At 38.8% G+C, this 18,406-nt stretch overlaps 1 protein-coding gene across 2 annotated transcripts; it reads left to right on the top strand.

Moving 5' to 3' along the window:
• The first annotated feature begins 403 nt into the window (after positions 1 to 403).
• Positions 404 to 17,661, top strand: arfgap3 (ADP-ribosylation factor GTPase activating protein 3). Of its 2 annotated transcripts, none has more exons than XM_062996428.1 (16): positions 404 to 520; positions 5,060 to 5,178; positions 6,208 to 6,280; positions 6,776 to 6,907; positions 8,201 to 8,281; positions 8,395 to 8,467; positions 9,557 to 9,613; positions 9,921 to 9,964; positions 10,130 to 10,269; positions 10,821 to 10,952; positions 13,152 to 13,286; positions 14,374 to 14,514; positions 14,612 to 14,735; positions 14,846 to 14,933; positions 15,308 to 15,432; positions 15,996 to 17,661. In XM_062996428.1, the coding sequence occupies exons 1-16, from the start codon at positions 452 to 454 to the stop codon at positions 16,008 to 16,010; spliced, it is 1,548 nt and encodes a 515-aa protein (XP_062852498.1). In that variant the 5' UTR covers positions 404 to 451; the 3' UTR covers positions 16,011 to 17,661. The 2 variants fall into 2 exon arrangements, with proteins under 2 accessions (XP_062852498.1, XP_062852497.1); XM_062996427.1 differs by having other exon boundaries at positions 15,305 to 15,432.
• The last annotated feature ends 745 nt before the right edge of the window (positions 17,662 to 18,406 follow it).

Below are 18,406 nucleotides of genomic sequence, written 5' to 3'. Positions count from 1 at the left end.
CCGTCTGTCTGTCTGTCCGTCCGTCCGTCCATCTCTCTCTCTCTCTCTCTCTCTCTCTCTCTCTCTCTGGATGGATGGATGGATGTAACCAGAGTGTGTAAAACATGACGTTACTATAGATATTGTTGTCAGGTTTGGATATTTTTCTCGACCTATTTAGTCACTGTAACTTTAAGCTGTAAATCACCTGCTGTATGATGATATGATTGGCAACAGTGGTGATGTGGACAGTGCACTGGCTCTCTAGCACTTAAAGCTAGTGTACACTATTAAGTGTGCTTACTAGAAAGTACTGGCTGCTGCTCGGATGGGATCACGAACACTATTTAGTAAGCTAGTGTGTATTTAGGATGCAGCCCGCTTGACGTTAAATACGGAAGTGAAGTGCAGTCAGTCTGTTTTGCTGCTTCAGTCCTGTTAGGTGAAAGATTCTTCATCAACAGGTGAAAACATGTCGGAACCGAGTAAGCAGGACATCTCTGCCATATTCAAGCGCTTACGCTCCATCCCTACTAACAAGGTAAAGAGAAAGATGGAGGAGATGTGAGGCTTTATTTATTAGAAGGAAGTAGGAGGGCTGACACGTCACACTGTTTGTGTTAGTGAAACATATGGCAGCTTTCATTCTTTATTTTTCATTATAAACGTGGCAAACGAATGTATTTAAAATCTATTAACTTTTTTAAAATAAAATACCCTTTATTTTCAAAACTTTTTTTTTTATCTCACAGACCAAGCAATGACAACTTACTAGGCTACTTGATACTTTATTTTTGCTGTTTGTCTTTTTGCATTAGTTTTTCTAGTTGGCTAATTAGTTTGAAATAACTTACATTTGAATGTATAACTATATATATATATATATATATATATATATATATATATATTCACTTACCATATAGAAGCACTTTGTAGTTCTGTAGTCCATCTGTTTCTCTGAACGCTTTGTCAGCCCCCTTTCATGCTGTCCTTCAATGCTCAGGACCCCCACAGAGCAGGTATTATTGACACTGGTGGTGGTGTGTTAGTGTGTGTTGGACACAGCAGTGCTCCTGGAGTTTTTAAACACCTTACTGTCACTGCTGGACCGAGAATAGTCCACCAACCAAAAATATATCTAGTCAACAGCGATATATCCAGTCTGTGACCACTGATGAAGGTCTAGAAGATGACCAACTCAAACAGCATCAATAGATGAGCGATCGTCTCTGACTTTACATCTACAAGGTAGACCAACTAGGTAGGAGTGTCTAATAGAGTGGACAGTGAGTGGACACGGTATTTAAAAACTTTAGCAGTGCTGCTGTGTCTGATCCACTCATACCAGCACAACACACACTAACACACCACCACCATGTCATTGTTACTGCAGTGCTGAGAATGATCCACCACCCAAATAATACCTGCTCTGTGGGGGTCCTGACCATTGAAGAACAGGGTGAAAGCAGGCTAAAAAAAGTATGTAGAGAAATAGATGGACTACAGTCAGTAATTGTAGAACTACAAATGGCTTCTATATGGTAAGTGGAGCTGATTAAATGGACAGTGAGTGTAGAAACGAGGTGGTTTTAATGTTATGGCTGATCGGTGTATATATATGTATGTGTGTGTGTGTGTGTGTGTATTACATTTACATTTTCAGCATTTATCAGACGCTTTTATCCAAAGCTACAGTACTGTGACAGTATAATGTCGGAGCAGTTAAGGGTCTTGCTCAAGGGCCCAACAGTGGCAACCTAGCAGCGGTGGGGCTTGAACCAGCAACCTTTTGATTAGTATTCCAGTACCTTAACTACTAGGCTACAATTCTCCTGTGTGTGAATATATATATACACACACACATCTAGGGACAGTGCTAACCTAGTAGGATACAGCTTTGGGTTATCTGTCAAAAGTTTGTGGGTTCAAATGTTCAAATCCTAGCTCTGCCACAAAACCACTGTTCAGCCCTTTAGCAATTCTCTTAACCCTCTTGTACTGTACACGTGTGTATATACACTGATCAGCCATAACATTAAAACCACCTCCTTGTTTCTACACTCACTGTCCATTTTATCAGCTCCACTTACCATATAGAAGCACTTTGTACTTCTACAATTACTGACTGTAGTCCATCTGTTTCTCTACATACTTTTTAGCCTGCTTTCACCCTGTTCTTTAATGGTCAGGACCCCCACAGGACCACTACATAGCAGGTATTATTTGAGTGTTGGATCATTCTCAGCACTGCAGTGACACTGACATGGTGGTGGTGTGTTAGTGTGTGTTGTGCTGGTATGAGTGGATCAGACACAGCAGCGCTGCTGGAGTTTTTAAATACCGTGTTCACTCTTTATCCTCTATTAGACACTCCTACCTAGTTGGTCCACCTTGTAGATGTAAAGTCAGAGACGATCGCTCATCTATTACTGCTGTTTGAGTTGGTCATCTTCTAGACCTTCATCAGTGGTCACAGAACGCTGCCCACGGGACGCTGTTGGCTGGATATATTTTTGGTTGGTGGACTATTCTCAGCCCAGCAGGGACAGTGAGGTGTTTTAAAAACTCCATCAGCGTTGCTGTGTCTTATCCACTCATACCAGCACAACACACACTAACACACCACCTTCATGTCAGTGTCACTGCAGTGCTGAGAATGATCCACCACCTAAATAATACCTGCTCTGTGGTGGTCCTTTGGGGGTCCTGATCATTTGAAGAACAGCATGAAAGGGGGCTAACAAAGCATGCAGAGAAACAGATGGACTACAATCAGTAATTGCAGAACTAAAAATTGCTCCTATATGGTAAGTGAAGCTGATAAAATGGACAGTGAGTGTAGAAACAAGGAGAAGACCTTCTTCTATTTGCCATGTTTTTGCTTTTGCTGTAGCCTGTACGCTTGATCTATGATCCATGTAATCTCAGAATGATTTCTCAATATTCAGTAGAACATTTTGTGATGTTACTGAGTGCTTGCATTCCTCTGTCTGTTAAATGCTTTGATGGGTTAAGTTCATGTGGCTGTGCAGAAAAGTCCATGGCAATCAATACTCCTTTATCTTATTTGCTGTTTAAGTAGTTGTTGAAAAACCTTGAAGTGTGTTTGGGTTATGATCCTGCTGCAAACTGCAATGACTATAAAATCTTTAGACTTGAATATTCCCACTGTCACAGTTCACTGTTCTTTTAAAACAGTGTGGTATCAACTCTCCTGTTTTTCAGGTTACGTTTTTACTGATATAAATGTCAAACTTAGGTTAATCACTAAATAGGACCTTTTCCCAAGCAATCATGTGTAAAATGTCTCTATGTTTAAGTGTTTTGCCCTGTTTAACCCCACTTTCTTTCAATCTAATTGTTGTAACTGTCGTATTATGATTCTCCTGCTGCTTGCCTCATCCTGATGGTGGCTTAGGAGAGCTGAAACCATCATGTATGTGGCGAAGCTGTATTGTGTACGGAAAGGCACACACTCCTGTCTGATCATGACAAGGATTTGCAGAGCATAAAGAGAACACAGTTGTACACCAACCAAACAATGCATGCGTAGAAATCAAACTCAAAAGTATGAGATCCTAGCAGTGGTGGTTTAGTGTATTTGACCTCTGTTGCACCTGAGCACCCTTGCTTGTTTGCTTTGCTTCCTGTAAAGTGGTTTAAATTATAGTACTTGTCCTTTTAAGACTATAATAATAATAGGTTGCATTTATTTAGCACCTTTCACAAACCCAAGGACGCTTTACATTAAAGGAATAATGAGAGGCAAAGAGGAAAGTTTTGAGTTGGATTTTGAAAGCAGACAAAGTAGAACAGTTACAGAGAGATTGAGGCAGAGAGTTCCAAAGTTTCAGGGCAGTAGCACTGAAAGATCTACCACCCATGGTAGCGTGTTTAATAAGTGGGACAGTCAGAAGAGCAGAGTCAGAGGATCTAAGGGTGTGAGAGGGACGGTACACCTGGATGAGTTCAGCGAGATATGTAGGAGCGAGACCACGGAGAGCCTTGAAGGTGAGAATCAGGATTTTGTAGTTAATCCTACAGATGACGGGTAGCCAGCAGTGTAACTGCTGAAGGATAGATGTGATGTCAAGTCAAGTCAAATTTATACAATAGACATTGTCCCAAAGCAACTTTACAAAATCCAGGACCAACAGATACAAAACCCCCTGTTGAGCAAGCCGAGGGCGACAGTGGCAAGGAAAAACTCCCTTAAAATTACAGGAAAAAACCTTGAGAGGAACCAGACTCAGCAGGGCCCATCCTTCTTGGGTGGTCTGGAGGATACTTTATTAAAATGAACTAAAAGTTGTAACTAGCAATAATAAATAAATAAATAAATAATAATGGAGTTATTATTCAGTCCAGTCTCTAATAAAGTCTGTAGTGAGTTCTTGACATTCTTGATGCAAACACGCCAGGGCCCGTCACATCCAGCAGGAGCAGCATTGTTGGCACGGCAGTGATGTGAGCAGAGCATTTAGTACACCACTCGAGCTGCAGAGTTCTGGATGAATTGAAGGCGGTTTATTAGTTTGGCAGGGAGACCGTAAAAAAAGAGAACAGGAAAAGATGAAGGCGTGAATGAGCATTTTAGCCTCGTCTTCACTGAGGATGGGGCGAAGGCGAGCAATATTGTGGAGCAGCCTCGTCCTCCCCAATCGGGAGCAGGGACCAGCATTAGTGAGAGGATGATTGATGGGTAGAAATTGGATGCGCTAAAAGTGGGAGAAAAAGGGGTAAAATACAAAAAAAAAATTATAATAATTAATGTATAACAACCTTCTGATGAGTATTAGATCCACCTGATTGTTATTTAGATTTATGTCACACATACTGCTTAGAATTCAGTTCCTAATTTAAAGCATGTAACAGATGCATTTATCTGATGCGGTAAATACAGTGCAGTGCATACAGTTAAGGGGCTCAGGACCAACATACCTTCATCATAAAGGTTCAGGAAAATGTACTTAAATACAATTCTTGTTTTTATTACATCTTACAAGGTAGATATTGCCTTATGCCCTCGTGTGAGGAAAAGACAAGTCTCTGTTCTAACATGTGTCGTTGACTCTCTTAGGTCTGTTTTGATTGCTTTGCAAAGAACCCAAGCTGGGCAAGCATCACTTATGGTGTGTTTCTGTGTATTGACTGCTCAGGAACACACCGCTCACTGGGAGTGCACTTGTCCTTTATCAGGTACAGTAAACTACACTTGCTACTTACATTATGCTAGAAAATTATGACCACCACCGAAAATTTGAGAAGCAAACACATGATAAATGACTAGTAGACATGGTAAATTTAGCAAATATGGGCATACATAAAGACTTTTGATAAGAGGCGGTTGTTATGGTCAGAGCTCACAGGCTGTTGTGATGCATACTTTTCAACAGTGGTCCAAGAAAGGACAAATAAAAAAGGACAAGGTGTTGGGTGGCCAAGATTCCAAAGGTTAAAAAAGGTATGGCTTCTGGTATGAAGTGCTGTTTTAGCTCATATTGTGGATCATAATAATGCTAGTGATACATACAATGCGTTAAAACGTTCTGTGTATGGGCCCCCATCAAAAGCAGCTACAATGTGCATGCAGGCATCTGAAATTGACATTGGAGAAATGGAAGGTTGTCTGGTCAGACGAATCAAGTTTTCATCCGGATTATGTGGATGGCCAGACACACGTGTCATTTACCCCAGGGTAGAGATGGCACCGGGATGCACTGGAGGATTATTCACCTCGCAATGTGCAGGAGACTGCTGGTTCTGCTGGTGCTCTCAAGTGCAATAACTTTTAAAATATGTGCAATACCTGCTGTACTTTGTACATTGTGCAATACATTGTAGAACTGTGCAATATTTGCTTAACTTTTTTTAAGGACTGTTTATATTTTTGTACTTTTTACATATCCTTTTCTACATTTTAATATATGAGTATATAGGTGTAGACACTTGTATTTGTAAATTCTTGAAAGCTGCTGTAACACTGCAAATTTCCCCCCATGGGATAATAAAAGCCTAGCCTAGCCTACCTTACCTTACCTTACCTTACCCTACCTTACCCTACCGTACCTTAAAAACCTGCTACCAGATACCATAGGACACCAGATGTATGCACATTGGTGGATGGTCATAATGTTTTGGCTCATCTGTAAATAGTATATGATCTGTTTCTTGTACTGTAAATCCATATTACATTAAAAATGATTTTATAAATGACTTTTTGAGCAGGTCTACTGAACTGGATTTCAACTGGTCCTGGTATCAGCTGCGCTGCATGCAGGTTGGGGGGAATGCCAACGCCGTAAGTGTTATTCATCTACACTTTTTATAGCTTTGTTTTGTGTCGGTGGCTAATCTCATGGTCCATTGATGACACCAGTGTTTATTTTCCAAAATGCCTCCAAAATAGAGTAATCTTTTTAGAACAAAAATGATCCAAAACATTACTGTTATTAAGAAAAAATCATGTGCAACTTATTAAAAATGGACATTGTTTTTAAATAATTATTAAATGTAATGATTAATTACTAGACATCAAATAATTGATATAATGCAATTGATTGGTGCCCTGTCCAGGGTATTCATGACTTGCACCCATTAATACAGGGTCGAACCAGGCCCCTTCATGACCCTGACCAGAAAAAGCAGCTGATTGACTTGAATACAACAATTCTAATCTGTAGCACATGGACATAGTTGCTATACATAATTGCATACAAATGATCACACTGATTGCAGATAATAAATGCTCTAATAAATAACAGTCTCATGGAATCTCCCTCTCTTTTCCTCACAGACAACCTTCTTTAACCAACATGGTTGCACTGCCGGCGCAGCCAACGCCAAATATAACAGCCGAGCAGCCCAGCTTTACAGAGAGAAGATCAAATCTTTGGCCACCCAGGCTACCAGGCAGCATGGCACCGAGGTAAACGCATACATACACTATATATTAATGGGACTGATTACAGAAAGTCATGCATGCATTTTATATGAGTTTTAACTTGTTTTACATATATTACACATCCTTGTTAAATATCTTTGTCGCAAGAGTTTGTCCCCTCTGCTTTTTAACTTTAATTCATTTCAAAAGTGCTGGATGAAGCCGCTCAGGTGGCGCAGCGGTAAAGTACGCTAGCTCACTAGAGTTGGGGTTTCGAAAACACATCGTATCGAATCTCAGCTCTGCCTTTCTGACTAGGCTGGGCGGCTGCATGAACAACGATTGGCCGTTGTTCAGGGCTAGAGGGTAAGAAAGTCGGATCATAGGTCCTCATAACTGGTGTGACTGTGGCCCCTGCTGGCTGACTGATGGCACCTGCACATGGCTGAGGAATAATGCTGATGGGGGTGTGGCCCTCCGTACACAGTGCCCGTCAAGTGTATGAACTCGACTCGTGCAGGTGAAAAATGCAGTTTGTACTGACTGCGTACCGGAGGGGGCGCATGTTAGTTGAGAGGCGTCCTCAGTCGAACCAGTATAGAGGTATTCAGTGTAATTGGACACGACTAGACTGGGGGATAAAAATTTGGGGGGAAAAAAGAGGGGGGAAAAAAAATGCACAGGGGCATCGTCATGCTAAAACAGGATAGAAACTTGTGTGCCCAGCCCAAGCCAAATGGAAACACTCACCACGGAACGTTACACTTGATAAAGCAGTCAAGTTCCTCTGGGATCTGCCAAAGGGTGATTTGTCTGTTGACCAAACAAACTTGTCTGTAAAACAGACTTGTCAGAAAGATGGTCTCTTATGCCACATAATGTGATTGAGCTCTTTAGTATGACTCTTTCTTCTGCCAGGTTTTGTCAGATGTGCATATTGTGAAGATGGCATACCTGTATTCTTTAGATAATTTATATAATTTGCATAACTGAAATAGACTGAAATACACACTGAATAAGGTGCAGTTAAATTGCAGAAAATTCATGCATTTATCATGTAGTCATGCAGTTCTGCAGCCTTTTTTATAGTCCAAAACATTCAAATATGACTTTCTTTAAAAACCACTTTGCATACAAAATAAATAAGCTTTCAATTTTATATTAATAAAGTGTAAAAAAGTTACTTTATAACCCAGAATCTCTCTGTTAATTAAATCTGATATTAATCTAAATAAATCTGATATCTGAAAAATAGCTGAATTCATTAACTAAAGAGTCATCGGTTATCTTAATCTCTGTAGTGAGTCTGAATATCTGGCTCTGTTTCTTCCTCATTAGCTTTGGTTGGACAGTCAGGCTCCTCTGTCTCCTACATCTCCTGTTAACAAGCATGAAGATTTCTTCAGCCAGCACACAAAGGTGAGTGCATCATACATTACCAAACGATACTGACCTGTGTTTGTTGTGAACTTAAGTCTAAACTCTACTGCCCCTGCTGATGTTTTTGGTCTGTTTCTTTTGTATGCACTCAGAATGATGGAAGCTTATTGGAGCTAAATCTTAACCAATCACAGGATACAGCTGTACAAGAAAGCAATAATAATGGTAAGGTGAAATGTCTTTTGTTAATACATTAGTGTATTGCATGTGTAACGGCATGTAAACATTAGCAACAGTGCAAGGGCAGGTATTAATATGATATACAGTTTGCACATTGGCTGCAGTTACAGTTTTGAGGGAAAAAATGAAAAATGTGTTCTAGCTTATGACATAAACATCAGTAATGGGGAGTAATATTTTAGTAATTTCTTTTTCAGCTGTCAGCAATTTTAAACTCTACTTTTAATCCGATACTCAACTGGGTCATAAAAATAAATACAGTTACTTATACAGTAGAGGTAGCTCAGCAGTTAAGGTACAGTACTAGTTATCAGAAGGTTGCTGGTTCAAGCCTCACATCTGCCAGGTTGCCACAGTTGGCCCCTTGAGCAAGGCCCTTAACCCTCAATTGCTTGCAATGTATACAGTTTCAATTGTAAGTCGCTTTGGATAAAAGCATCTGCTAAATGCCAAAAATGTAAATGTACAGTTGTATAAAGTTGAATTACAATTGATTGCAGTTGGTGAAATCTTTGTACATTTATGAATGTGTATGCTATTTATATAAAAACTTATTTGACTGCACCCATTAAACTGTGCTACAAGCATGGTAGTCTGACAGTATAGAAAGCTCTGTACACTAAGTACAAGGGAGGAATACATATGGACAGGGTGCTACTCCACTGGATGCCATCAGTCTGACCACTTCCTTAATTACATAAGTCTAGGGGCGATTAATAGCAACCAATCCACTTTCTGCATGATTTTGGAAGTGAGGACATAGTACACAGAGGAAACTCACATGGACACGGGGAGAACACGGCAAACTAGGTCTTTAGAACTGATGTTACTATGTTCCAAAAGCTCTGCTACCACATTGTTGTTGTTTTTATTTGTTAGTTATTTTGGTTGGGCTTTTCCAGGATTTCGCCACAGTATTTTATAATGTATATAATAAAAATAGTAGCTCTATTTTATACCTAAAGTCACCATGATCGTTAATAACAATTTGTAGATGCAACAATCTTAATACATTTTTGTTTATCTCTGTAAATTAGAGCCTAATTTTATACTTTGGTGTGCTTTTATTTGCAGATAATCAGGAAGGGCCTTCTGTTGATCTACTGAGTGTTTCTCCAAAAGCTGCTCTAGGTAATGTTTATGTACATGTAATGTGTTCACTGGGAATTTACCCCCTTGCACCAGGTGTTATTTGTGTGGTGAGCCATTTTTAGCACTGCAGTGGCATCTATGTGATAATGACATGGGTACAAGTTGTATTGTACTAGTATAAGTCTATGAGATGCCACAGCATATCTGGCTTACTGGCTTTAAGAAGCTACTGGCTTTAAGAAGCATTCATATAGCAGATGTATTTTATAAAATGGCCAATGAATCCATGTTTGGATGGTGTTTAAAAGTAAACCATTTATTGTATCCGTATCATGCCTTTTTACAGAGACTTCTTTAATCAAAAAGAAGCCAGCACCAGTCAAGAAAGCGGTGAGCATACATGTCAAATCATACAAATCATAGTTTTTAATAAAATGCTATAATGCCTTGTTTGTGATACTGGAACAGATTAAATGGTCAGTGGTTAATATATGATGGGTGCTGAAGACAAAAATGCTTAAGTAAATGCTTACATTTATTTTTCTCTCTGAGTAGCTTGGCACTAAAAAGGGAGGTCTCGGGGCTCAGAAGGTGAGCAGTCAGAATTTCTCAGCACAGGAGAAGCGAGCTCAGGCTGTGGACAGATTACGTGAAGAAACAGCTGCTGGAAAGAGTTCCAAGCCTGAAGAGCCGACGTAAGTCTTTCTGCAGTAGATCAAGCACAATTGTATTCCGCTTTTCTTTCTGACTTTTGAATCCTGGCTTTGCCATGCAGCCACTGTTGGGCCCTTGAGCAAGACCCTTAACCCTCTCAACTCCAAGGGTGCCATACAATGGCCGACCTTGCGCTCTGACACCAGCTTCCAAACAGTATGGAAAAAAAGAAGAATTTCATTGTACTGTACATGTGTATATGTAAATATGACAAAAGCCTATTAAAACTATTGTTTTTTTGGTCGGGTTCATTATGCACAAGACTGAATTGGACACTGAACAAGGTGCCATTAAATTGCAAAAAGTCATGTGTTTATCATGCAGTCATGCAGTTTTTTCCATGTGTGATACATACACTGAAATATTTTTTTCAAATCTCTAATATTCAAATGTATAGTATAGTAGTATAGTAAATAAGCTTTTAATTTCACATTAATTAATAATAATTACATCATGTTGGATAGATTATTGCCAAAATGCAACATTTCAGATATGTAAACATCTAATGTCCTCTCTTTCACTGATGTGTCAGAGTGACCTCTCTGCAACTGGCCTATCAGGATTTAGAGCTCCAGAGAAAGAGGGGTGATGAGAAGCTTAGAGGACTTGAGGGGAAGAAGAAGGAACAGGCTGAAAGGCTGGGCATGGGCCTGCCCACCAGGAGGTGAGCGCTTTCATTATACACCGATCAGCCAGAACATTAAAACCACCTCCTTGTTTCTACACTCACTGTCCTTTTTATCGGCTCCACTTACCATATAGAAGCACTTTGTAGTTCTAATTACTGACTGTAGTCTATCTGTTTCTCTGCATGCTTTGTTAGCCCCCTTTCATGCTGTTCTTCAATGGTCAGGACCCCACAGGACCACCACAGAGCAGGTATTATTTAGGTGGTGGATCATTCTCAGCACTGCAGTGACACTGACATGGTGGTGGTGTGTTAGTGTGTGTTGTGCTGGTATGAGTGGATACGACACAGCAATTCTGATGGAGTTTTTAAACACCTCACTGTCCCTGCTGGACTGAGAATAGTCCACCAACCAAAAATATCCAGCCAACAGCGCCCCGTAGGCTGCGTCCTGTGAACACTGATGAAGGTCTGGAAGATGACCAACTTAAACAGCAGCAACAGATGAGCAATCGTCTCTGACTTTACAGTGACAGTGAGTGGACACGGTATTTTAAAACTCCAGCAGCACTGCTGTGTCTGATCCACTCATACCAGCACATCACACACTAACACACCACCACCATGTCAGTGTCACTGCAGTGCTGAGAATGATCCACCACCTTAATAATACCTGCTCTGTGGTGGTCCTGTGGGGGTCCTGACCATTGAACAACAGGGTGAAAGCAGGTAGAGAAACAGATGGACTACAGTCAGTAATTGGAGAACTACAATTGCTTCTATATGGTAAGTGGAGCTGATAAAATGGACAGCGAGTGTAGAAACAAGGAGGTGGTTTTAATGTTATTGCTTTCAGTGAATACTTACATGTTATAAAGATTTTTTTTATATATACTAGTAATGTTTTGCATTTTGGGGGGTTCACCATTGTTGCGCAATACAGCGTGTTTTTACTTTTTGTTTTTTGTATTTTTTATATATTAAATTGAGACGCTATGTTTATATCGTCAGTATAGTTTCTGCCATGTGTTGTTGTTTCATATGCAAAATTAATTTGTAAAAGAAGTTGGGACATCCAATAAAAACAAGAATCTGTATTTTGTTAATTCTTATGAACCTTTAATGATCAGCTTGATAGTATTTTGAACTGGGGATGCAAAAAGTTGGGACCAAGGCAAAATAAGAGTGAAAACATTATAAAACATTCAATCAAAGATTGAAAAGATTGGTTGTGGCTCAAACCTAAAGGAATGGTCAATCAATGTAAAAAGAACATTTGTCAATGAAAGAGTGCAATTAATTTAGGTCTTGCATGAAAAACCTGTCATGCTACAGTGATAAATATAGTCGCATGGGCTTAGCAGTACTTTGGAAAACCATTGTCATTTAACACAGTCTAACGCTGCATCAAAAAATGGAACCTCTGGTACACAAAGAGAAAGACATACATAGATTCTATACTGAAACACTGCCATTCTCTGTAAACATGGTGTGGTCAGATAAGACCACAATTCAGCTTGTTTTCTAGAAAAACAGACATTCTTCATGACCAAGATGAAAAGAACCATCCAGACATTTTAGAATAACTTTTATATTTTACTATTTTGTATTCTTTGTAAATATTCCACTTTGTGATCAGTTCAGGTCTGAATTATTGTCCAATTTGCCCTGCAAATTGTATCACTCGTTCACCTTGAATTAGAACATTGTGCGCTGTGCCATTTTCTGTATCTTTCCCCAGTAGTGCACATATTCCTATCAGTTCCTTTATGTCAAACAGATATTCTATGTCACATGATCTGTTTTATCATGCTATCCTCTTCTGTCTCCTGTCATTCACCTTGCCTGATTTTTGTGCCACATAGGTGTTAGTTGTCTTTTTTAGCTATGACTAAAACACATTTGATATTAGGTGAAGCACACAGTTGTCAGGTGAAAGTGCATCAGGGCCTACAGCAAAAGGGACTTGGATATGTTTAAAGGTACCACTGATACAGAGGTGGTGCTTTTCAGAAAGTCTAAGTTTATTTTAGCAAGACGATGCCAAGCCTCATTCTGCCTACAGTACATCAGCATTACTGTGTGTGCTTGACCATTCTGCCTCCAGTCTGCCGTAAAATTACATCATACAGTGTTTAAGCGATTTCATTTAGGATAATCTTACATTACAATACATTGCTGCAAAGTAAAGAACATTTTTAACCATGTCTGTCTGTCTGTTCTTCTGTCTTACAGTGGAGTGTCTCACTCTGTACTGCAGGACATGAAGACAATTCAGCAGGACACTCCTACACTGGCTAAGTCCACCTCTCATTCTAGGAAGTACATTGATGATGAAGATGAGGAGGAAGAGGGATATTTCTCTGTCAGGTGAAACAAGATATACTCTGCATTGATTTTGCATACATCACACATCTAACACATTGTCAAAAGTACTGTGTGTGAACAGCTTGTTGAACACCCCTTTCCAAAAATACGGGCTATTGCCAAACCATTAGGCTGCATTCCCTAAGTGGCGCTCACCGCGCACTTTTGTCGTGTTGGGCTCCCGTTTTTTGAACTTTTGACCCACCCAGTTTGTTGCTGACCTTTTCAAAGTGCCTCCAGTGAGACAAACTATTAATGAAGAGAACTTATGACCACTATTAATTAAGAGAAGTTTAGTGTTTCTATGTTGATCATTTATTATATTAAACCATGTTAAGCTTTATTTAACAATAAATGTTTTAGACCCCTTTCGGAAAAGCTGATTGTTGTGGGCATGGATTTAATGGTTATTCCACACAAATGCATATTCGTCTCATATTTGCACTTTTATGATGTTTTACCGCACCGCTCAAGCCAAGCGCTGAACAAAGTGGTGATTTGCACCAAGGCTTGCGGTGAGCTAAACGAAAAATGCTTCTCAAGTGACTGTGCCCTTAATATGGAGTTCCTCTGAAGCAAACTGCGATCCTGTAAACATCGAGGTCCATAAATACATAGTCAAGCTGCAACAGGATCTTTCTCAAATGCAACAATTATAAATTATTTGTACATCGTATTATAATGTAATTTATATTTATTTATAATTGATTTTTTTACGTTAGCTAAAAAAGTTATGCTTAGACCAGCGGTCCCCAACCTTTTTGCACCACAGACCGGTTTCATATGAGATATAATTTCACGGAATGGTGGGGGCAGAAGGATTTAAAATTAAATTATACAATGTGACTGAAATAAGTATATGTCAAACGTGTCAGGAGGAATAGGACTGATGATATTAAAAGAGAATCTGTTTTTTCAAAATAAAACATCTTTCAGAGATTGTCAAGAAAACATATATAAAAAAATTATTCGTTCTGTGTGGCACTGGTGGTTGGGAACCACTGTTCTAGACTACAAAAATGTTGACAAACGGAGACACATTTGCTCTTAGTAAATTTCATACCATGTTTAACATTTTTGGTCTTTGTAGAACTTCTTCCAGATATAATGAAAATCTGCCCCAGTCCTCTGACCAGTTCTTCTCCCAGTGGGAAGACCTCAAGAAAAAAGAAAACAAGAAACCTGAGCCAGATGTTTATCTGAGCTCCAGGATGTCATCATTCGATGATGGGTTAGCTTTTTCCACAACCTAATCATTTCAAATTTTACTCAAGCTCTGATAAAACGACTCAAAACTATTTCTTTTCTTTTTATTATTATTATTACAGACCCACAGCGAGGAGAAAAGTCGAGGCTGGCTCACTGCTAGAGTCTGATGGTGCCCGGAAAAAATTTGGTGATGCAAAAGCGATCTCCTCTGACATGTTTTTTGGTAAACAGGACAGCTCAGAGGTAATGATCGATTAGTGCTTTAGAGTGTTAGACTTCAGCCATGAAGAATTAGTCATGTGACACATGCTGTAGTAGGTTATGTAATAAGAATGCTCATTTTTTTTGGTCAGTATGAAGCAAGGACCCGTCTGGAGCGTATGGCTAGCAGCTCAGCCATCAGCTCAGCAGATCTGTTTGATGAGCAGAAGAAACAGACAAGTGAGTAGATTTTACTGAACAATGGGGTTGCAGTGCACAAATCTTGGGGATCTTGTAACACAAATATACATCTGAGAAACCATGTTCCTAATGTTTGATTAACTCCTTAATGTGTGTTAAATTAGAAATGGTATTGGTATAGTGGTATAATTGATTCATTCGGATCTGTAAAATATGACAGACAACCTAATTAACAAAAAAATACAATTTTTAATGGATTTATCTATGATCTATTTGTTTATTACTGCATTTGTTTTACTTTATTTGTTATGCTTTTACTATATTTGTGACTAGAGAAGTGGAGTAATGTTTAAAGGGTAATTATGAATGAATCTATAAATCTGTGTTTTTTTCCTCTCTTTCTGATTTAGCAGGTAGTTCATACAGCCTGAGCAACGTTCTGCCCAATGCTCCCGATATGACCCAGCTGAAGCACGGTGTCCGTTCTGTTGCTGGTAAACTGTCTGTCATGGCCAGTGGTGTTGTTTCATCCATACAGGTCTGTTCCCTTCATATTACAGTTATTTGTTTAGTGTACATGTTTAGCTGCTTAAAAGTGATTCAGGACTAAAATGCTCAGTTTAAGAGTCATATAAAGACCCAACAGTGGCTTTTAGAGATTCAATGAGTAAAAATAAAGAAAGACATAGTTTGTCTTTATATTTCTTACTTTAATCAAATTGTCAGTGTCACCTCCGTGTGAAGATATTCGTAGTCCGTTTTCTTTAGGTATTCAAGGTCCCCTCTGTAATAATTTTAAATTTAACAAATGTACTGACTGCATAAATCTGGTGTTTTGAGCATATAAAATAATAAGTCAAATGAATACATGTGCAAAATAGGACAGTAGTTTTTGGTCGCTGTGGTCCCTGCAGCTGTCATTCTTTTCCCAGCAAGAACCTCAACCTCTGAGCTACTATAACTTACTAATGTCCTGCTTACATTTCATCTACATTTGCAAATTATTTTCCTTGTATTTAGTTTTTTTTTGTAATTTCTTTACTTCTATTTTGAAAACTGTTTTCTCTTTGTCTTTTAAACAAAATGTGTGATCTGTTGCAGGATCGCTACACTTGAGAATCTACAGACACCAGTCGGATTAGATTGTGAAGAATTAGCTGGAGTCGGAACCACCACTTCTCTGCCTAAAGAACTAACTGCATTACAAACAAACTGAAGTGAAAGAAATTTGATGGCATTATTTTAGTAACTCCGAGAGGTTGATTATATGTAATTATAGCAAGAATGACATTGGTATTGTGGGCACCTTTGGTAATTCAGACATATGAGACCAAATGTTTTTGCTTCTGTAAATAATTCATAAATTGTTTGTTTTGCTTTTTTGTTTGTTACATGTGATTCGATTATAGGTTGGTTGGTTGAGAGTAACCAAATCAGTAGGGATCTTTCTGGGATTGATAGCTTTACTTTGTGTACAGCCATCAATGTAGTACAGTAATCACAGCTTCATTGAAAGATGACAGTCCACAGGGGGTTTACCCACTAATTCAGTGCTAAATATGATAGAGAATTGAGAGTATGCACCTTTGATTAATTAGCACTGGTGATGTTTACTGCACTTAATCACATTGTGATAGAGTTCATTTACTGGCTTAGTGATTCGGAAGGTCGCTGGTTCACACGACCGCCCCACAACTACCAAATTGCCACTGTTTGGCCCTTGTGCAACTCTCAGTTGCTAGCATTGTATTTAGTAAAAATTGTACGTCACTTTGCAGAAAAGCAAAACGACAACCTAAACAAAAACCTGTTTATTTATTCATTCATGAATTCCTCAAAGTTTGTTAATTAAGCTCTAAATGTATGTCATTGTTTCTTTTTAGACATTTGAATCACTTTAAGGAAATAGTTTGTGGTTAGGAATTTTCCTAAGCCCAAGACCACAACACACACATTGCTGTCTAAAATTTGAAATGTTATTATTATGGTCCCATCTTAAGATGTACTGTAATGGCTGTAGTTTTGCATTTGTCATATAGTAACATTTTGCACCTTAAATGAAGTGCTCCTAGACTTTCATTTGTTCAGAGCCCTGCTAGTGACAGCCCTTTTATGCATAAATAATGCCTAGTCATGACTTATTCGGGTATTTCTCCGAATGCATGTGGTTGTCCTCAAAAGATAAGCTCAGCTTCATATAAGCTAATGCTTCAAGTTTAACCCAAATTAGGATGTATCATCTAATTCCCACACCTTACACCTTACAAACCTATCAAATCTAGTCATTAACAAAAAATGTGCTGGACTACAGGCCAAAATTTGACATTTTTGGTACAAGGGTTTGGTTCATATTACCCATTTACAAATTAAAATATTAGTCTTTATGTAAACTATGCATTTTAGGCAGTGCATTCATTTATATGTCATAATCTTTTCTCTGCTTTTTTATTCAATATGATTGTTGTTTCTTTGCCTTTTTGCAGACTACAGGTAGTAAGTAATGCTAATACTATTTTATGGCTTTAAGGGCTGCGTAGCAAACATCTTATTTCTTCTGAGAAGAGAGACTGAAAATGAAAAAGAAGTGATAATTTTGGATCAGAATCTAACTTTAAGCTTTGTCACATGCTAACCCAAAGTAAGCTGGCAGACAGCATTTGTACTTCAAGTGGAGATAGAGGTCAAGTGGTAGTGGTTACTGCCTGATGTAGCAGTTATATTAATGTAAGAAGAACTTTTGAATAAAACTTTCATTTCTGCACAAAGACTCTGTGACTCAGTGGTCTTAATTGATACATCATAATGTCCACGCTAAATGATTTCATATCATTAAACAAAACATGGTAGTTACAATCATTAAATCAAAATGTATTCCTAGAAGCATCTTGTTTTTTAAGATTCTGCATTAATGAACAGATTGTCACTATCAGATTTTTCTAAACCTGCAGAATGGAAGATTAAAATTTAAGACCCATTTGTTATTAGTTATTTCAAGCCAGCCCTGTCCCTGGCATTGATTATTCTAACAGTTAAGAGAAATGGGGATGCACCCCAATGCACATCTCATGCTCCAATGCACTGCTTACAACAGTAACAAGTATTAATTAGACACACTTTTTTTTTTTATCATCTATTTTTCCCCACTTTTTTCCCCCAGTTTTTCTCTCCTATTCTAGTTGTGTCCAATTACCCTGATTGCGTCCTCTATACTGGTTCTATCACCTGCACGAGTCGAGTTCATACACTAATGGACACTGTGTACGGAGGGTCACACCCCCATCAGCATTATTCCTCAGCCCTGTGCAGGCGCCATCAGTCAGCCAGCAGGGGCCACTTAGACACACTTTTTAGTACTATAGTATGTCATTTAGGACACAGCACACACCTATTTTGCTAATATACACTAATCAGTCATAACATTAAAACCACCTCCTTGTTTCTACACACACTGTCCATTTTATCAGCTCAACTTCCCATATAGAAGCACTTTGTAGTTCTACAATTACTGACTG

This window comes from Trichomycterus rosablanca, chromosome 1 (assembly GCF_030014385.1).
Source record: "Trichomycterus rosablanca isolate fTriRos1 chromosome 1, fTriRos1.hap1, whole genome shotgun sequence".
NCBI classification, from domain to species: domain Eukaryota; kingdom Metazoa; phylum Chordata; class Actinopteri; order Siluriformes; family Trichomycteridae; genus Trichomycterus; species Trichomycterus rosablanca.
The sequence above is the reverse complement of the archived record's forward strand: the minus strand, read 5'-3'. Positions and strand labels throughout refer to the sequence as shown.